This window comes from Ostrea edulis, chromosome 2 (assembly GCF_947568905.1).
Source record: "Ostrea edulis chromosome 2, xbOstEdul1.1, whole genome shotgun sequence".
Taxonomy (NCBI): domain Eukaryota; kingdom Metazoa; phylum Mollusca; class Bivalvia; order Ostreida; family Ostreidae; genus Ostrea; species Ostrea edulis.
Window position 1 is genome coordinate 88,501,969 of NC_079165.1, and position 22,500 is coordinate 88,524,468.

The 22,500-nt window shown below is 37.3% G+C and overlaps 1 protein-coding gene across 8 annotated transcripts in view; it reads right to left on the reverse strand.

Annotated features, from left to right (window-relative positions):
- The window catches only part of LOC125679184 (GTPase-activating protein and VPS9 domain-containing protein 1-like), a 42,466-nt gene that overhangs the window by 7,004 nt on the left and 12,962 nt on the right, over nt 1-22,500 (reverse strand). For 3 of the 8 annotated variants that reach the window (XM_056155353.1, XM_048918179.2, XM_048918178.2), the window contains exons 4-15: nt 19,506-19,686; nt 16,130-16,393; nt 15,571-15,891; nt 13,263-13,399; nt 12,950-13,048; nt 10,660-10,732; nt 7,353-8,192; nt 6,125-6,618; nt 4,924-5,005; nt 2,913-2,975; nt 1,520-1,567; nt 1,294-1,377 (exon numbers count right to left, since the gene is read on the reverse strand). In XM_056155353.1, coding sequence (XP_056011328.1) covers nt 1,294-1,377; nt 1,520-1,567; nt 2,913-2,975; nt 4,924-5,005; nt 6,125-6,618; nt 7,353-8,192; nt 10,660-10,732; nt 12,950-13,048; nt 13,263-13,399; nt 15,571-15,891; nt 16,130-16,393; nt 19,506-19,686 — 2,686 coding nt within the window. The remainder of the gene's footprint in view (nt 1-1,293; nt 1,378-1,519; nt 1,568-2,912; nt 2,976-4,923; nt 5,006-6,124; nt 6,619-7,352; nt 8,193-10,659; nt 10,733-12,949; nt 13,049-13,262; nt 13,400-15,570; nt 15,892-16,129; nt 16,394-19,505; nt 19,687-22,500) is intronic. The other 5 variants (XM_048918180.2, XM_048918182.2, XM_056155355.1 and 2 more) reach the window with 5 other exon arrangements.

Sequence of the window (22,500 nt, forward strand, 5' to 3'; positions counted from 1 at the left end):
TGTATAAAAAGTTTTAAAATACACGTACTATCCTTCTCTTTTGTTCACAAACATGTTTCCGGTTGTAACAAATTATTAACACAGTAAAATGCAAAAGAAACAACTGTTTTATCATTATTTTGCTTCTCATTGAAACACAATTTGTCTGATTTCATTGCAAACATGTTGTATATTGCTAAAACATGATTTCATTGAAATATCCTATAACCTTGACATGAACACCAAGATCTTTTCATCACAACTTTGGATGATAGGCAATAACATAATTCTGATTGTGTTGCAGATGTGAAGGTCATGCATTAATTCAATATCTTATTGTTATCCAACCTTGACCTTAGTACCATGACCTTGAATCAAAATCATGACACCTATGAGTGATAAATAACAAAACAGTAAGGTCAGACATTTCAACATCCCAATACCCATGACCCTGGCAATAGGGTGCTAAAGAAATGACACACAATTGCTTGTGAAGAATTAGGACACAGTGTTGTATTTTGGATACGATTGGGCTCACATATATTCAGAAACAAGTAAATATTCAAAATCCATCTCGTATAAGATCACTAAACCCACTGCCCTTACTTTGGAATATGCTCACTTCATGCAAACCCAATTTTCACAGGTACCCCCTATCCTACAAATTTAAAATGATGGACAATATTTATCATATTTCAATATACTGAAACTGCATCTCCTTTCCACCATATCTCAGGGTTCAATTTTGCCTCCCCTTTCCCATATCTCTTGGTTAAAGTTTGCTTCCCTTCCCCTGTACCACTTAGTTTTATTTTGCCTCCCCCTCCTCATCCCCACATTACCGCTTGGATCTGTTTTGCTTCCCCTCCCCCCTGTACTAATTAGTTTTATTTTGCCTCATCCCCACATTACCGCTTGGATCTGTTTTGCTTCCCCTCCCCCCTGTACTAATTAGTTTTATTTTGCCTCATCCTCACATTACCGCTTGGATCTGTTTTGCTTCCCCTCCCCCCTGTACTAATTAGTTTTATTTTGCCTCATCCCCACATTACCGCTTGGATCTGTTTTGCCCCCCCCCCCCCCCCCCCCCCCCCCCCCCCCCCGTACTAATTACATGTAGTTTTATTTTGCCTCATCCCCACATTACCGCTTGGATTTGTTTTAATTCCCCTCCCTGGTGTTCAATTTTAGTCCTCCCCCCCCCCCCACCCCTAACACTTGGTTCTGTTTTGCCTCCTCCCTGACTTTTGGTTCTGATTTATCTCCCCTCCCACCATACTGTATTGGTTTCACTACGACCCCCTCCCCCTGTACCTCTTGATTCCGTTTCACCTCCCTCTGCTCCCTCTACAGAAGTGTCCACCAATGGCGACTCATGGAGTGAGGATGTAGGTGTGTCTACAAGAAATATGTAATAATATAAATCTACATGTACTAGAAGCCTCATTACTCCACCATAACTTCCCTCTTATAAACAGGCCATTTACAACACTAATATTGATAATCTTAATATCTCTGTTAATGATTCACAGATACTGACCAGCTCCACTGTCTTCCCCGCTGGACTTGAGAGATTTTTTCTTCATGCCTGAAATTTAAAATACACATGACAAATGCAGTTTCATAAAAGGCCAGTAATTTAAGCATCAATTTTTCACCTTATAACCAAGCACATAAAGACACAGCTGCAGCAGTATTCTCATCAGACAAGTGGAAATTCTCATCAGACAAGTGGAAATTCTCATTAGACAAGTGGAAATACCTGCTACCGTGTAAATTTACCTGTGTGGGTTATTTACGCTAAATACACAATTACAAAGTGTAAATGTGTAAATTTACGTGTGTGTGTGTGGGTTATTTACACTAAAATACACAATTACAAGATTTTCATGGAAATTTACCTGTGTGTGTGTGTAGGGGGGTGGGAGTGGGGGGGGGGGGGGGTATTTACACCAAATACGAGATTACAAGATGTAAATCTACGTGTGTAGGTATTATTTACTCTAAATATGCGATAAGATTTGCGTGTAAATTACCTCCACGAATACTATTCCCATAGTTAATGCAACGTATTAATTGGTGATACTGATGTATAATTAAACCCTACACATATGGCTTGCAAAGGAAATTATGCATAATTAGGAAGATGCAGACATTTCCACGGTTACAGAATGGGGAATAAATCAATGCAGCCACGCACAAACCACATGTAATTTGTTTCTTTGAGAAATGGTTGTTCAATGCACAATGTCCATACAAAGAGGTATCAATCATATCTGTACATGTATTTTCATTGGAAATCTGTATGCATACTTCAGCTCTGAGGTTGCTAGCTAGTCAGTAAACCAGCAACTTCAATATTTAATATACATGTACGTCATTTTTAATTAATGAATATATATTCGATATATACAATACACTGAAGTAAAACAATCCTGAACATAGTGCTGGATTTTCATCCAGATTTCTACAATCACAGCAGCAATATATTCTAATTTATATATGTATGTGCAATAAGATCAGCAGAACAAGATTAAAGAATAAAAATCATATTTCAGAACAACATTCAACACACCAGAGATGATGTCAATGAAGTCTAAATACTGTATACATAAAATCAGTCAGCACTGTATTTTCTATTCAGCACACTCTACATGCATCCAGGATAATACTCGTTTAATACTCTGTACATGTGTAGAGAACAAGCCTCACACAAAAAAACAATTTACATATCAAGTCATGCACTAAGATAAAGGTCTGAGATAAAGAGAGAGACTGTTAAGCAGGACTTCATCAGGACGTTCTTGGCATACTACTAGAACATCGAGTCAGTAAACAAACAAGGCTCTTTTTAAGGTAGTCGCCACACGCAAAAACATAAGTTACAAAATCAAGCAGCAAGGTACGATGAAAGAGGCTTGATAAAACTTTACCCAAATGTTGATGGGTAAATCTGGTGCTTGTTCTGATAATGGACGACACATAGTGATGAGAACCTAGGGGAATAGAGTACGCATCAGTTGGACTGACTTTCACTATTAATCACGTACCCTTCTTTAAAGGTTTAGATACAAATTAGTCTACAATGTGAAGAAACATCTTGAATTGGTTTCCAGATAAACAAAAAATGTAGTCTCCAAAAATCATCACACACATACGCATATGTATTTGTATTTCAGGAAATCCCAAATTTCTTTCCTACTTGTTCCCTTATGATGTAATTGCCGTGTCACCTGTGGTATAATGAAACAGTCTGATATCACAGCACTTGATCCCCTCATGAAATTCTCTTCCTCATTTTATTACTATAAAAGTACTTGGACCCTCAAAACAGCTTTAATGTAATTAATGACAAAAGGTCCATTGGTCACAAAGCTCACCCGAATCGCATTCCTCATAAGGGATAATGACTGATAAGTTTGGGACTCCCAACAATTGAATTCTTTAAACCTGTTTATAAACCTTCCCTGGCTTCTTAGTCACATAATGAAGAAATTACCCTTGTGGTTCTTCTTTGATTTTTAAAAATCTTGTATACCGTATAGCTGGGGGTGAGGGTCTACAAGGTACAGTACACCATCAGTTCTGGTGGATAAAATTTTGGTAACCTCAATTTTGTTTCTGTATATAAAGTGTATGTTTACTTATATACATAAATTTAGTGGTTTTTATTGTGGTGAATGATAAATCTTTGAAAATGACCAAAATCATATACCTGCCAAATACAACAAGAGGCCCACAGGCCTTATTGGTCACCTGAATACTAGTGAAAAAGTATCACTACTCCCACAGGCTATGAAATCTAGAAAAACTGTCCTGTTCTGAACATCTAAGCTAAATTCTAATGTTCAGCAACAGTATAAAACAAGATGTGTTCTTAAAACCTTCACTGCCCTCAAAAGTACATACACTGATAAAAGGCTTTAAATAATAGGTGTACATGTATTAACATTAAAACATCAAAAGATATAACTAATTTGGACTCATCCTGAAGTTATAACCCTGGGTCGTGAAATTCACCATTTTTTGTACATCCTTTTCTGCTTAATTCCTAAGTATGCATTTAGATTTTATACAGTAACAGCAAACTTACACATAAATACAATATACTAAGTTTGGCCCCACCCTGGGGTCAGAACACCTACTCTGGGGATCATCAAATTTACAATTTTGGTAAAAGACTACCTGCTCTATCCATTTAGTTTCAATTTAGTATCAATAGCGCTTAAGAAGAATGATGTTATATAAATGTTTTACACATAAACACTATATACCAAGTCAGAACCCCTACCCCGGGATCATGAAATTTTGATAGAGGACTTCCTACTCTACATCACTATGCATTAAGTTTTTCTTACATGTGTGCGGTTCTTGAGAAGAAGAATTTTGAAAATTGGTCAATTTGGGACAATTTTTGCCCCACCCCTAAGGCCCCAGAGGTGCTGGAATCCTGAAATTTACAATTTATGTCCCCCTTGTCCCAATGATGCTTCATACCAAATTTGAAAAGAATTGGAATGGTAGTTATTAAGAAGAAGTTAAAAATGTTCAATTGTTCATGCACAACGGACTACAATCAATTGCAATAGGTCACCTGAGTTTACTCAGGTAACCTAATAAAAGACAATGCATGTACTCTCTATGCAATAATTCCTAAAAACTAATTAAGTTCAACAACCTATCATTTTCTCAAAAATTAGAGAAAATCAAAATCCTTGCCACATATATAGCAAGTTTCAGCTTGATACATGTATATGACAGATGAATGAATTTAGAAACAGAAAACCCTAACGGACTGACAGATTGAAGGACGGACAGATCACTGGAACATAATATGTCCCATCTAAAGACAGGCATATAAAAACAACTGTTTTTCAGCATTGGGAATGGGGCCAAATCCTTTCAGTCCCCTACAGACCCTAAAACAATCTTTAATGGGATTACCTTTATTAAGTTTTACTTTCAAGTTCCTGAAGAAACTTTTGTTCCCATCTTTCTGACCTTTGTCCTTGGAGACTGTAGCTTCCTGAAATTAAATGCGATTTTGTCAGATTGTACAAATGCTTGTATAATAAATAGATCTTACAGATCCTCACAGTTAAAGCTGCTCTCAAACTCCAGTTACTGCATCTTGTCAGTTGATTCTCCGTCATCATGTCTGATCTTCTCATCATGCAAGATTTTCATTTCAATTAGTGTTTTATTTTAAATAGCATATTTTGTTAGAGTGATTCAAGTGCATTGTTAAAAATCTTCCTTAATGTATATGCAGTGTATGTAAAAAATTCTAATAACACATCAATGTTTTCAAGTAATTATATCACATATTCATATAAAGGACTTCAATAGACCATACAAATCTTTATCAACAGCGCCAACCTTCTAACAGAGAACATCAACATTCACTAAAGTCATCTACAGAAATTTCATTTTAGAAAAAATACATGTACATGAGGGCATGAACTGCGATGCTCCATGCTTGCATCCTTCGTGAGGCGTGCTAGCATGAAGTGTGCCTGTCTAGTATTTTTAAAAATGAAAATATTTTTTTATATTTACATTCTACATGTACTTTCATTTCTGTCAGAATTTCTATGTTATAATAGACATACCATAATCATCAAGATTCAAAATGGCTATCAGATCATTACAATTGGTAGAGATATTGAAGGCAAAAACATTGGAAACGAAAATATTTTAAAAGTCCACTCTTTCTTGCCAGTGTATAGGGGTCAAAATTCATTACTATACAAGGATGTTTGCATTCAACAATTTGATAATTTGTTGCATTCTTATTACATTGAAAGAATATTTTCAAAAATATTCCAAATTTTTAGTGTTGCCTCACAATGAGCTAAAGGCCAAGTATTGTAAAAACGGTAATCTTAAAAAACACAAAAGTGACTAAGAAGGTTTTTTAGATTTTCCCTTGGGAAAATTTAATACCAATTCATCAGAATTGTGTGCCAAAACTTTCAATGACAAAAGAATGGGAGTGATTTGATCAAGGATTACCTTTATACACAGAATAAGAGAAAATAAGTTGACAAAATATGACCCTGTGGTATATTGAGAGAGCATGTTAATACACGTCAAATTTATATGACAAAAATTATTGATTTTTCGAACATTAAGTAAAACAAACCTTTTCTTCCGACTTTTCTGACACATTATCAAAGCTGGCTGATCTGGAGGACTTTGCGAAAGGAACACCATCAGACCCACTAGAGTCACTGGTGAGGCTGTCCTGCCGGGAACGTACAGGGGGTGTGGTTTTAGACTCCTCCACACTAATCAAAGTATCCACTTTGAATGCTTCTTGTAAACTGGCAGCTGAGTCTGCCCAACTTTTAACGGCTGAGTGGTCATTCTCCATTTTGTCCTCCCTGATGTCAATCAAGGTGTCTGGGGCATTTTCTGAGGAATCCGTGGAAACTGGGTCAAACATAGCCAATGCAGCAGACAGACGCTTTGTGTTGAAGGTGGTGTTCTGCTGCTCTGAGAATTTAACATTAGTGGAGGTCTCGATTAACGAGTCCAGGGACTGGGAGTCTATAGACTGAGGAGTCCCTCCAAAACCTGAGTCCGAGGAACTGTATGTAGCACCATAAACAACAGCTGACCGGGACTTCTTGGTCCCTAAAGCAATGAACAAGGCATGTATAAGATAATATAAGAGAAACCAACATTTGTTATAGTGGCAAAATACATAGTCCCTGAAACATTTTACTTCCCACTTGAATAGTGAGCGAATGGTGAACGAACAGTAAATGAACAGTGAGCAAGCAGTGAGCGAATGGTAAACGAACAGTGAGTGAACGGTAAACGAACAGTGAGCGAACGGTAAACGAACAGTGATCAAGCAGTGAAAAAACAGTGAACAAATAGTGAGCGAACGGTGAATGAATACAGAGCAAACAATGCTTGAACACTGAATGCAACTCCATGAATGGTGAACCGTGAGCAAACAGAACCCAAAAGCCAAAGTGAACAGTGAGCAAACGATGAATGCAAGGTGAACACAAGATGAATGATTTATTTGGAATGTCTTGGATGTTTTCCCTGCATTTTACTTATGTCACAATCAGGACACAGTGAGCGAACGATAAAACATTTTGTGAATGGTGAACATGAACAGTCGGTGAACGGTGAACACAAAACTGTGAATGAAAATGCTAATGATGGACATGGTGAGCGAACAAAAAAATGGGGAAATAGAACGTTTCAGGGACTGTAACACAGTTACAACATGAAGAACACATGTAATACCTATATTGGCCATATCTAATACTGATAAAACTTCATCCCATTGAGATCACTCCAAATTTAATTATAATTACAGAAAATAAATGCTGAAAAATTGCACTAATTACCTAGATGCCTCTCTTCAAACTCCTTTTTACTGTTATTTATAGCCGGACAGCTTACTCGCTCTTTAGGTTTCGGACCATTAAACATTGGGTTTTCAAATGCCAGAAAAGCTGTATTATCTGGTTCAGACACCGGGACAAAAGCTGCATGATCCTGGTGATTTGGTTTGGGTAAGGACTGGCTGATTGGTACTGGTGCTTTTAATTGTTCTGGTGTTTTTTCAGGAGGAAGAAAGTCTGATTGTGCAAAACTGCGTAAGATCTGTCCATTTACTGACTGAAGACTGGTATGTTGGTCAAGCTGAGAGTCCAGAGAGAATCGTTCGGGGTGAGGAGAAGGTACACTGGCCAGAGGGTGTGAAAGTCTGTCCCTGGGCACAGGGTGTGGGAGTCTGTCCAGGTCTAAGGGTGGTGCTGAAGACATTGGTTGTGGTGCTTTGTCTGACTGGGTTGGCTCTGGTGTCAGGAAGGGTGGTAACCTATCCTGTTGTTGAGATGAGGGAGGGAATTTTTCAGGCTGGAGCAGAGGTTTAAATGTTTGTGTGGAGGAATGTGTACCTGGTTTCTGACTAGAGCTGTGTTCTGGCACAGCCAAGAGATTGCTGGACTTGGCCCGAGCTGAGTGTAAACGTGGGGCAGGCTTAGGTGGAGGCAAAGACAGTCGATTAGAGTCACTGAGGTGAAATGGGTCCTCCTCAAAAAACACTTCATTGTGGTTTAATGGTTTCCCTGGTTTTCGGTTGACTTTGACCTTGCCTGGGAGTGGGGGAGGGACAGCTTCTGCTCCACCCGCTGCCTCTAGTCCGTGTCCAATTTGTAGATCCTCACTCGGGCTACGGCGACCTATGAATCGTAAAACATTGAAGTCAAGGAGTATATTCCATGATAAGCTATTGAATGTATTATTTACAAGAGTACCGCAAACTGTACATAATACGCCCGTGAAATGCTTATATAGGGTGTTTTTCTTGTGCTATAATTTGTATAACTTTGCTTCAGGTATTATCAGCCATCATGAGGCTGTGACAAACTTTCATATGAACAAAGGGTCTTAGCTTAAAAATCGAGATTTCCTCAAATTGGACAAGTTCAACAACCTGTAATTTTTTCAAAAATGGAAGAAAATCAAAATCCTTCCCCAGATGCACATCTTCAATACCCATACAAACACTCCACAAAATAAGATGGTCCTCACTTGAAAACTGAGGGAGGAGTTGGGCAAAAATTCTATGTACCCTCCATAGAATATTAATTTCCAAATAGACTAAGTTCAACAACCTGTAATTTTCTCAAAAATTGTAGAAAATTAAAATCCATCCCACATGCACATCTTCAGTACCTATACAAACACTCCACAAAATAAGAAGGTCCTTACTTGAAAACTGTGGGAGTTAGGCGGACAAATTATGTACCCTCCATAGAATATTAATTTCCTAATAGACTAAAAGTTCAACAACCTGTAATTTTCTCAAAAATTGTAGAAAATCAAAATCCATCCCACATGCACATCTTCAATACCCATACAAACACTCCACAAAACAAGAGATGTTTGTAAAACACATATGCCCCCCATGGTGCAAAATTGAAAAGGGTTATACACACACATCATTTAACTGATAGTAGTATCATCAATTCAAAATATTGAGAAGACAATAGCTTCCTATGTCAAGAGTGAATTGACCATGTGACCTAAAAATCAATAGGGGTCATCTACTCCTTATGCTGTACCAGTGTACCAAGTTTGGTGTCAATCAAGCAAATAATTCTTAAAATATAGGAGACAATATATTACTATGTCCAGTTCAACAATTGACTTTTGACCTCAAAATCAATATGGGTCATCTTCTCCTGAAGATGTACCAGTGTACTAAGTTTGATGTCTGTCAAGCAAAAGGGTTATCAAGATATTGAGTGGACAGTATATTACTATGTCCAGTTTGACCTTTGGCCATGTGACTTCAAAATCAATAGGAGTCATCTCCTCCTGAATATACACCACTGTACTAAGTTTGATGTCTGTCAAGCAAAGGGTTCTCAAGATATTGAGCGGACAGTATATTCCAATGTCCAGGTTGACCCTTGACCTTTAAACATGTGACCTCAAAATCAATAGGGATCATCTTCTCCTGAAGATGTACCAGTGTACCAAGTTTGATGTCTGTCAAGCAAAGGGTTCTCAAGATATTAAGCGTACAGTATATTCTAATGTCCTGTTTGACCCTTGACTTTTCACCATGTGACCTCAAAATCAATAGGGGTCATTTTCTCCTGAAGTTGTACCAGTGTACCAAGTTTGATGTCTGTCAAGCAAAGGGTTCTCAAGATATTGAATGGATAGTATATTCCTATGTCCAGTTCGACCCTTGACTTTTGACGATGTGACCTCAAAATCAATAGGGGTCATCTTCTTCTGAAGATGTACTGGTGTAACAAGTTGGATGTCTGTCAAGCAAAGGGTTCTCTAGACATTGAATGGTCAGTAAATTCCTATGCCTAGTTTGACCCTTGATCTTTGACCATATGACCTTAAAATTATTAGAGGTCATCTACTCCTTAGGATGTACCAGTGTGCTAAGTTTGATGTTTTTCAAGCAAAGGATTCTCAAGATATTGAGCAGACATTATATTCCTATGTCCAGAGTAGATTGACCCTTGACCTTTTGACCTGAAAAACAATAGGGGTCCTCTTCTACTCATAACCAACCCACATATGAAATATCATTATCATCAAGTGAATGGTTCTCAAGATATTGAGCGGACAACATGTGGTCTACCGACCGACCAACTGACCAACAGGTGCAAACCAATATGCCCCTCTTCTTTGAAGGGGGCATAATAAGAAGGCTCTCACTTGAAAACTGTGGGAGGAGTAGGGCGGACAAATTATGTACCCTCCATATAATAATTATTTCCAAATAAAGGGGCAAAACTCCTGGAGAAAAGGTCGAAATGGATCAAAATTGCAGTATGATCTAGAGTGACCCACAAAGAAGCTACACAGCAAGTTTCAGCATAATATGTGAAAGGGAAATGAAATTATAAAGAGAAAACCCTGAACGGACAGACGGACAGACATTGCTGTACCATAATATGTCCTGTCTAAAGACGGGCGTATAAAAATAAGGATTAAACATTAACTATTTTAGTATGGAAGCCCAGTCCATAGGGTTAACTTCCCAAAATGTCTAAGCCCAAACAGAGTTACTAGTCCCGATGCCTTCCTACATCAATAGGCTAGTATCAAGCTGCTGATGTTGGTGAATCTAGATAACATATGACAGTCTTTGATGAAAATTAATGTGATTCAAACCTTCAGCATTCTCCAGGTTCCCAGCATCTCCAGACATTATAGAAGCCAAGTCTGTAACACTGCCCACGTCATCCTACAGAACAGACAGACATATTGTAACATTATACAAGCCAAGTAAGTAACACTGCCCACGTCATCTTACAGAACAGACATATTGTAACACTGCCCACGTCATCCTACAGAACAGACAGACATACTGTAACATTATAGAAGCCAAGTGTGTAACACTGCCCACGTCATCCTACAGAACAGACAGACATATTGTAACATTATAGAAGCCAAGTCTGTAACACTGCCCACGTCATCCTACAGAACAGACAGACATATTGTAACATTATAGAAGCCAAGTCTGTAACACTGCCCACGTCATCCTACAGAACAGACAGACATATTGTAACATTATAGACGCCAAGTCTGTAACACTGCCCACGTCATCCTACAGAACAGACAGACATATTGTAACACTGCCCACGTCATCCTACAGAACAGACAGACATATTGTAACACTGCCCACGTCATCTTACAGAACAGACAGACATATTGTAACATTATAGAAGCAAAGTCTGTAACATTGCCCACATCATCCTACAGAACAGACAGACATATTGTAACACTGCCCACGTCATCTACAGAACAGACAGACATATTGTAACACTGCCTACGTCATCTTACAGAACAGACAGACATATTGTAACATTATAGAAGCCAAGTCTGTAACACTGCCCACGTCATCCTACAAAACAGACAGACATATTGTAACACTGCCCACGTCATCTTACAGAACAGACAGACATATTGTAACATTATAGAAGCCAAGTAAGTAACACTGCCCACGTCATCCTACAGAACAGACAGACATATTGTAACACTGCCCACGTCATCCTACAGAACAGACATATTGTAACACTGCCCACATCATCCTACAGAACAGAAAGACATATTGTAACATCAGACAGACAGACATAATATAACATTATAGACACATCATCCTACAGATTGTAACATCAGACAGACATAATATAACATTATAGACACTGCCCGCATTAATTTACAGTATAGTTAAACATTATAAAATCAGCACAAAGTAAAGCATCCCCTCACAAGTATTCTTTCTTTATGTGATATCCATGATACATGCAATTACTTAAAAGAGTTACTATATTTCCTCATTAATAAAATGTGATCCCACTGTCTGACAAATGTTTCATGAATTGTTCAACACATCATAATCTCAAAAGAAAACACAGAGAAAATAACAGTCCATACACTCAACAAACCTGGTCAAATTCAGACAGAGAAAACAAGAGGCACTGTGAGCAATGCTCACTAAGAATACCCCCCGCTTACCCCAATCTCCCAAAGGGTGTTGTTAATAGGTATAAATTACCTCTTTCCTGAGTGTAAAAATATGGTATGCCTTTGTAGAAGAAAATGGAAGATATAGTCCGAACACAAATCCATGGCATAAACCTATAATTTTGACCTTGAGATCAAAGGTCAAGGTCATAAAGAAATCAAGAATGTACATGACACATAGTCGCATGGTGATACACCCATGTCTTATGGTATGACTATGTCAAAACCCTATAATCAATTTTGACCTTGAGGTCAAAGTTCAAGGTCATATAGAGGTCATGAAGGTACTTGACACATCATCTCATGGTGATACACTCATGTGTCAAATATGGTATACCTATATCAAAGAACAAAGAAGTCATGGCCCCAACACGAATCCATTGTAAAAACCTTTAATTTTGACCTTGAGGTCAAGGTCATATGGAGGTCATGAAGGTACATGACACATCGTCTCATGGTGATACACTCATGTGTCAAATATGGTATGCCTATGTTAAAGAACAAAGAAGTTATGGCCCGGACACGAATGCATTGTAAAAAACCTTTTTTTTACCTTGAGGTCAAGGTCATATGGAAGTCATGAAGGTACATGACACATCGTCTCATGGTGATACATTCATGTGTCAAATATGGTATGCCTATGTCAAAGAACAAAGAAGTTATGGCCCGGACACGAATCCATTGTAAAAAACTTTTAATTTTGACCTTGAGGCCAAGGGTCAAAGTCAAATAGAAGTCATGAAGGTACTCGACACATTGTCTCATGATGATCCACCTGTGTGCCAAATATGGTATGCCTAAGTTAAAGAACAAAGAAGTTACGGACCAGACACGAATCTGCACAGACAGACAGACGGACGGACAGACAGTGATTCCTATATACCCCCAGAACTTCGTTCGGAGGGTATAATAACAGTCCATACACTCAACAAACCTGGTCAAATTCAGAGAGAGCTTGTTTGTCCTCCGTGTCACTAGCCAGTACGTCTGTACTCCAGGCATCGCTGGCAGTCTCCGATACCTCAGAAACATGCTAGAATCAGATATTATAATATCTAAAGCAATGTGAAAGGTCCATGACAAATATTTCATAACTCTGAATTCCATTAAAAAACTTTTGCTTTAACTGAAATTTTCATATACTACTGCATAATACAGTCACATTGTATTGATTTCAAGTTTCAGATCACAAACATTTTCATACAATGACCTCTACATTTTAAACCACTGAGAGCAATGTCTCTTACATCTTGCCGTGGAAGGAAACTACTACGGACGAGTTCCTCCAGCCTGTCATACTGATTCGATTCTGGTGGAGGTTCCGAGTCACTGGCCAATACATCAGTACTCCAAGTGTCACTTACTGTGGACTTTGTCTCCACTCCTAAAGCACAGTAGTATGAAAACAATTACGTACCTGGATGTATGTTAAATGTGCAAAGGACCAGAAATGATTAAAGGCCATTTTCCTTACGAAAATCAACAGTTTTGTCTTTGTCATAAAATCAACAGTTGTGTCTTTGTCATAAAATCAAGTGTATTTTTTGCAAGGGGCCTGGTACAACTCCATTGTTATTTTCAAAATGATCAACATGACTACAATTTGGAATTGTGCCATCATAAACAAATCATTCCCAATTATTTTCCATACAGTAATCTTCGTCTATATTATAGTTCCAATGGCATTTATAAAGTAAAAATTTCAAATCCCTGGTACTTTTTTCTATATAATTCATTGAAAAAATATCACTTATGGTAAATTCACTTATACACTAGTTCTGATTTAGTTAATATCTATTTGTACGTTCTGCATTCCGTTTACAAAGTAATGATTCCAAATCCCTGGTACTTTTTCTACATAATTCGTTAATTAATTCCACTTTTTATAAAGTAGTGTCCTTGATTTGACAAGCTTGTTTTTCACACCTGTGACCTTTGAAGATATCGCTTTACAGGTGTACCTGGACCAGTCAAGGTAGAAGATTTTATAATTGAGCATACAAGGTGCCTCCCTAAATAATCAGAACAACTTATCAGTTAAAACAATGATTTTAAAGTTTTTATGTAAATTATTTATGCATCATTAAGGTTGAAATGGCTCTGCCAACTAAACGTAAAACAAAGCCTTTGGACACCAAGTTACAAATCATAAATGCAGGGAAAACCAGGAATAAAATCAAAATTGATGAATACTTTGGAATGAAATCCACAACTTCAAATACAATTTGAACTCAACGAGACAAAATTTTCGAGGCTGGTGATAGTTTAAGAGTTAAGTACACACAGAAAAAATTTTGCTCCTCATCATTTCCTGCTGGGGAAAAGACCCTTTTGAGATATTTCAAATCAACATGGTCACAAAATATTCCTCACAACAGACCAATATTATTACAGAAGCCTAACAATCAGGCCAAGCAGTTAGAAATTAGTGATTTTTGTGCAATCTATTTTTGAATAAAGTGTTTTAGACAACAATGTTTTATTGTATCGTGTGTAGTCAAAGTCGTTTTGTGGGTAGTCAGAGTCGTTTTGTGTGTAGTCAAAGTCATTTTGTGTGTAGTCAGAGTCGTTTTGTGTGTAGTCAAAGTCATTTTGTGTGTAGTCAGAGTCGTGTAGTCAGAATCGTTTTGTGTGTAGTCAGAGTCGTTTTGTGTGTAGTCAAAGTCATTTTGTGTGTAGTCAGAGTCGTGTAGTCAGAATCGTTTTGTGTGTAGTCAGAGTCGTTTTGTGTGTGTAATTGAAGTCATTTTCTCAGCACTAGCTACACTGGAGGGCTTTCATAATAAAGAATAAAGAAATATGTATTAAGCTGTCCACCATCATCCAATTTTTTATTTGTCTAAATCAAATCTGTTTCTGTAACTATTCATTTGTTTTGAAATAAATATTTCATTTTCAAAGTCGGGATCGTAATCCTATGGAATTCAAAATGGCGAAGGCTATTTTTGTTTTTCGGTTATACCGTACACCGCTTGCAATTTATATTTTATACTGGTCCCAAAACTACAATATAAGCAAAGTTTACTGTATTTCGTAAATTGTCTGCATTTTCCAGTTATTTTTCTAGAAAATTCCTTACACGGGCTTGGACAAACTTCATATCATTTTATATTTCCTGTTCATAAAAGAGATTGAACAATTTTGTTTGCCCAAAACTGTACCATTGTCTGAAATAAGAATACTTACAAAAATGAGCATTTTAACTAATTTGTGTCCAAAGTGTGTCACTTTATAAATTATGTCTTGTACTCCATTCTTCCTTTAAAGCTTCAAAATGTTCACAAAGTTTTAAGGAGCCCATAGAGACTGTTATCTTAAAATAGTCCTTTAAATATGGTAGTAATTTACACAAAACAAGAAGTAGATTTTCATGTATTTTCCATGATTTGTAGCATCTATTCATCTATATGCAAAACTAAAATTAAGGTATTTTTGGAAAAACACTTCCTTGCATATATATCTTTCTTAATTTTAACTTCAGTTGAAATTAATTTTGAATGAAATCTGGTCTTGATTTTAACTCAATTTTCTTAAACTTGATTTATCAATTCTTACTTTCAATTTCAGCTCTGATTTCAAACTTTCCAAATCTGTCAGTGACATCTTCTCGATTAGGTTTAGGAATAGTCTGTGGGAGAGGAGGAATTTCTGGGAGAGGCATCTGAGGAGGGGGGGGCTCCTCGACACTCCCTGCCTGTGAGAGGGGCGTATCCCTGCCACTGATGTTGGGTGTGCCACGCCCACTGACATTAGCTGAGATCATGTCAGACATATTGTCGTTGTCATCATCTTCTTCCACCGAGCCAACAGAGTGACTGGACGCAGCCTCAGAAAATGCCTCCTGGATTTCACTGGTGTTTCCTGTAAGGGACAGGTCTGAAAATAACGACCCCAATACCAAGGTTAGGGGGTCACATAATGCACATGGTATAGGTTAGTAATAACACAGAGAGGGGTGTACATATCGACTTTTGACAACCAGAGAACTAAGCTACACGTCATCAAACAATGCTGAAGTGAGAATATTTTCTTTTCATCTTCTTTTTTTTTTAAATTTGAGTTCATTGTTGTATAATTTACTTTGACATTTGGCTTGTAAGAGAAATAGATTTACCAATAGATTCTTGGTCTTGCGACAGAGAAAACCGTGTGCGTTTAGACGTGAACATTCCCCCACCCTCGGCAACCTCGTAATGAGGGACGTCGTGGTACTTGACACGTCTGGGTTTGTTCTCTTGCTCCATGGACAGCACCTTCTGTTCCGACATCATTCCCGGACACTCCGAGTCCATATTTAGTGGTACCACCAGGATTTCTTTGACAGCATCCTCCAGTGGTGCTGGTGCATTGACTCCTTCTGGCAGACCTCGCTTCTTATCTTAAGAAACACACATGTGTATCAATAACAGCAGCACTATACTGGGTGTAATACATACTCTCTTTATTGGAAATGATCTGAGTACATTCATCTTTAATATACATGCGGACCACTATATGTAAAATTTTGGACATACATGTATATGTTTATGCAAATATTTTGATATATATCCATGGCATCCACCTATTTCCCGATAATTTCAGATGACTACAACATTACTCTCATCTGAAAAATTAAAATGTGATCACTTTGATCGTTCAGTAACACTTCATCTGTAACAAACTTGAGAATAACTTTTATCATTGTTAAGGGACATCGGTCGAGGGTTTCTAGAAATGTCTATTACATCATTACATGTGACCCTCTTGTGAATTCTTTTGAATATGCATGTAATTATAATAAACATTTACAATAATTGCATGTAAATTATACATTTAATAAATGAACAAATTACAACATGCACTCAGTTTTATTTTTCTTTCCTTTGTCATACCCAGTGCTCTTCATGAAAAGCTAGTAATTAAAAATATTAGGAACTGAAACTTTTAAACAATGAAGGTAAAGAATATTTACATAAAGATTTCCTGTGTTACTCATAGCTGTAATCACTTCCCCATTTATTTTAAATACCACTAATGTTCTTATTTTACAGTGGAGAAGATACTCTTCCTTAATTGATTTCAAGATTATGCCTTCTAACTTCCGTCACATTAACACTTAAATCTTACTTAGATCGAACACTGATTAAATCTTTAAAAAAAATAGAACTGTTCAACATGTAGCCTGGTGGTTTTGCTACATGTATTGACCCCTATATAAAAATCATGACAGCTAGATTCCCACTCACTGACCCCTGAAATGAGGAAATGAGGAAATAAAAACCGTACATATTTCAAGCAGAAACTCTCCTGAATAGAATCGCCTGTTCCTTGTTTAAAACTTGGGAATTCCCATAAATGCTTTATAAACTTTTTTTTTTTAAAAACTGTCTTTCCTCCATTAAAGAGTGTACTAACATGATCAAATATCATACACACCATTTCCTCAATCCATAAAATAGTTCTATGCGATACCTAAATTTTCCCGTGGCACCACAACTAAAGAATTAATGCTTTTTCTGCAGGTCTACCTCACATGTATATAAATGAAATTGCAACATTTTGGGCATCAATGGGTAGATTGCCAAAAGCAGTCCTGCTCTAAAAGCACTGTAAATGTATTATGACCATCGTCCCTTTTCAGAACATGTACCGCCTTTACTGGAATTGTTTGTATAGATCTGGTATAATCTTGATCCCATGATGCAGTTCAGAGGAGAACTACTCCTCTCAAAGTGTCATATACCACCTCCATCAGTTTCATCATATGAACTAGAAAACTGACAAGCCCACAGGGGTCCCGATATGAATATTTCCATCAGGGGCTCTAACACTAAACTATGTGTATCTGGTCGGGTAGTTGGATCAACATGGTTGGTACAGTACCCACAACGTTATTCTTGACATGATAAACGATAGAACACGATACACGCACGATACAATAGGATACACGGTAAACCTGATAAACGCAAAACCTGATAAACGATCTTCACGATAGACCTGATAAACGCAAAACACGATAAACGATCTTCACGATAAACGGAAAACCTGATAGAAATGTTCTAAATTTAGAAAAAATTTAGACAGAACGAAATTTTGATACGTACAAAATAATTACATTATGTTGATAATAATATTGAAGGATTTCAATATTCATTATATACCTAAAACGTATAGTTTCTTTGTCCACGGTCGTACGTTTATTTTTGTTGTTTTTTTTTAAATTCTATTCATGATTTTTTTTTACGCCATTACAGCTAAAATCAGAAAACTAAACTATATACGGTATTTAATTCATTATTTGATATCTATATGAATTTTCTCAGCCAATGATTCTAAAATGTATATTGTCACCTAATGTTTAATACATGTATATGAATCATTCCGGGATTGATTGATTTTTATCTTGCTTAACGTCTCGCTCAAGAATATTTCACTCATATGGAGACGTCACCATGACCGGTGAAGGGCTTTTAAATTTAGGACTATGCTCGGCACTTACGGCCATTGAGCAGTGAGGGTTCTTTAGCGTGCCACACCTACTGTGATGAGGTGTCCGTTTTTAAGGTCATCTCCGAGGACCCGTGACATTCACACCTGATGCCGAGCGTTTAGCAATTAAACAGGGAATTAACAAAATGTAATATAATGTAGTGACATCATGCTTCAGTAGCTCTCTTATTCTAATGTCTATTATCTTGAATATCAAATAAAACCAAGTAATATTTTGTGTGTAGCGAGGAGGGGGGTTATTTTGCATCAAGCTCCGAGTTCACCGCTCATTCAACAACTACAATTATTTTCATAATGACAGCTTTAAAAACAATCCACTGCACTACACCATATGCTCATATGTTAGATATTTCTACACTATGAGTGATAATTGATAGTCATAAGTAACTGGAACATATTTATATGAATTGATATTTTGTTAACAAAAAATAAACTATTAAAAAACATAAACGAAACCCAGCTTGATTTAAATTCGCAATTTAGAAACGCTTAAAAATGTTTGTGTTTAGCATGTAAAAAATTCAAATAATCATCAAAACCAGCATAAATTTCCACAAGTTCAGTAGTGGGTATATAAATAGAACACAGGTGGAAAAAAATCAGAAGAAAAAGAACCATTATCAAAACATAAGTAATAAACATTGTAATTTACTGATTTTTCCTTTCAGATCGGAACTTCCTATTTCTCTGTTAGTATTAATTACAAATAATTGTTTCTAGACAAGGAAATATTCATGAACTCCAGACAGGCATCAGACAGAGTGATTACTGTAGGGCACCTGCCATATGGCGGGGCACTAACTACATCCTCATAAAACAAGAGATAAATATTATGCATCACTACAAGGTGGGTTTTTGTTTCAAAAACAAAGGTATACAGATAATGGTACAGATATCTTCATAGAAAACAAACTGTGCCTTCAAAGAGACAGACAGGGTCCCTTTGTGTCTATTCTACAAAACAGCACAATGTAACTTAGGGAACCGCAGCTTCTTGTTACCTTTGGGTGTCTTTCTTTCTTTGGGAGTCCCTGGGGGTGTGCTGTTGGCCTGGCTAGGTTGTGGGGTGGAGGGGGTTGGGCAGTTGAGCAGGGTAGGAATTCGAGACAGGAGTTCTTCTAGCTGTTTCTTCTCTGCCACACTGTCACCAAGGTTAGGTGATAAAGTCCGTGTCAGAGATATCTACAATGTTTCACCGATCATGACAATCAATCAAATGTAACAAGAGGTACTGTGAGCAATGCTCACTAAGAATACCTCCCGCTTACCCCAATCTCCCAAAGGGTGTTGTTAATAGGTATAAACTACCTCTTTTCTGAGTGTAAAAAACAAATGGCATGACAAACCGAACCATATTGCTACTTCGATGTCCAGTGCGCGTGACCTTTGACCTTTTGACCCCAATATCGATAGGGAACATCTTCATCCCATGGGTAGTCCATATGTATGATATGGTGACTGTAGGTGGAAAGGATAACGCTTTAAAGCCCGGAAACCATATTGCTACTTCGATGTCCAGTGCACTTGACCTTTGACCTTTTGACCCCAAAATCGATAGGGAACATCTTCAACCCATGGGTAGTCCATATATATGATATGGTGACGGTAGGTGGAAAGGATAATGCTTTAGAGCCCGGAAACCATATTGCTACTTCAATGTCCAGTGCACTTGACCTTTGACCTTTTGACCCCAAAATCGATAGGGAACATCTTCAACCCATGGGTAGTCCATATATATGATATGGTGACGGTAGGTGGAAAGGATAATGCTTTAGAGCCCGGAAACCATATTGCTACTTCAATGTCCAGTGCACTTGACCTTTGACCTTTTGACCCCAAAATCGATAGGGAACATCTTCAACCCATGGGTAGTCCATATATATGATATGGTGACGGTAGGTGGAAAGGATAATGCTTTAGAGCCCGGAAACCATTGCGTCTACAGACGGATGGACAGACAGACGGACAACCCGATTCCAGTATACCCCCCACAACTTGTTGCGGGGGGTATAATTAAAACATCTCGGTAAAAGAGAATTATAGTAATCTTCTACACGTTATTATACCAAATGTTTTTTAAACAAGAAATGTTTGTAAAACTTATATTGCCCACTTTCCCTGGTGATGCAAAATTGAAAAGATTATACATATGCATCATTTAATTGATAGTGCCTAACCAATTCAAGATATTGAGCAGATAATATCTTTCTATGTCTAGTGTGGATTGACCATGTGACCTAAAAATCAATAGGGGTCATCTACTCCTTAAGATGTGCCAGTGTACCAAGTTCGGTGTTACTCAAGCAAATGATTCTTAAAATATAGGAGACAATATAGTACTATGTCCAGTTTAACCCTTAACCTTTCACCATATGAACCCAAATTTTATAGGGGTTATCTACTCCTTAAAATGTACCGGTGTATTATGTTTAATATCTGTTAAGCAAAGGGATCTAAAAATATTGAGCATTGTCCTGTATGACCCTTGACCAAGTGACCTCAAAATCAATAGGGGTCATCTACTCCTTAAGAAGTACCAGTGTACCAAGTTTGAAGTCTGTCAAGCAAAAGGTTCTAAAATATCTAACGGACAGTATCTTCTTATGTCCAGAGTGGATTGAACTTTTGACCTGAAAATCTATAGGGGTCCTCTTCCACTCATAATCAACCCACATATAAAACATCATGACAATCAAGTGAATGGTTCTCAAAATATTGAGCAGACAACATGTGGTCTACCGACTAACATACCGACCTACAGCAACAAAGCAATACGACCCTCCTCATTGAAAGGGGCATAATAAACATTTTTAATAATGTGTTCTTATATTAATTCATTTGTTTCAAATACATGTGCAATAACATACATGTCTAAAATAGCCATATAATACATATTTGTATACCGACAGCAACAAAGCAATATAACCCTCTTCTTTGAAAGGGGCATAATAAACACTTTTAATAATGTGTTCATATATTAATACATTTGTTTCAAATACATGTACAATAACATACATGCCTAAAATAGCCATATCATACATATTTGAACACATTCAAATACAAGTACTTGACTTTGTGCAATTTTGATCCATATAAAAATCATTCACTTAAGTGACTTAAAGTGCTTTGTGCATTATAGCTTTACTTTGTTCATAAATCATAGGACTGCAATTTATCATAGTCGTATTTGTATATCAAACTTACAAGCAATAAAATAGGGTTTATGGGGAACCTGTATTGAAATTTATACTGTATCTATAAACTGTAAATAAATATGCACTAAATAAAAATTTATTAGTCGCAGTAGCTCGGTAGAGCGTTCGCTTCATCACCGGGAGGTCAGTAGTTCAAGCCCTGTTCGTGCCATGGCCGCGTCAAATCTAAGACGTTAAAATAGGTAGTGATTGCTCCTTCACCTAATGTTCGGCATTTAGAAGTGAGAATCACAGACCTTTCAAATATGACCTTAAAAATCAAGATCTTGTGCCGCGGTAGGCGGTGGCACGCTAAAAAACCCTCACTGCTACGTCCCTGTGGTCATTTTCACAAAAAATCTTAAGACTAAGATACAAGTTTTTTCTCTGCCTTATTCTCAGTTGTCAGCACCAATGTATAGACTTACTTTTGCTCATTCATAAAATATGGAACGAAGAATTATATAAGAATTACAGTGCTTTAAATTTTTTATCTTAACTATAAGATTTTTGGTGAAAAGGGCCCAAAAGTGCTAGGCATAGGTCTAAATTTGTGGTACTTTACCTACATACGTACAGCTGGTGACATCTCAATGAGAATGAAAAATTCTCGACAAGACGTAAATTCCAAATAATCAATCAATGATAAAGAATTAATCAATTCTCTCACCGCCGCGGTGGTCTAGAGGTAGAGTGTTCGCCCCGCATGCTGAAGGTCAGGGATCGAATCCCGACCGCGACAGACCTGTCGTTAAAACAGGTAGTGACAGTTCCATCGCCAAACGCTTGGCATCAGATGTGA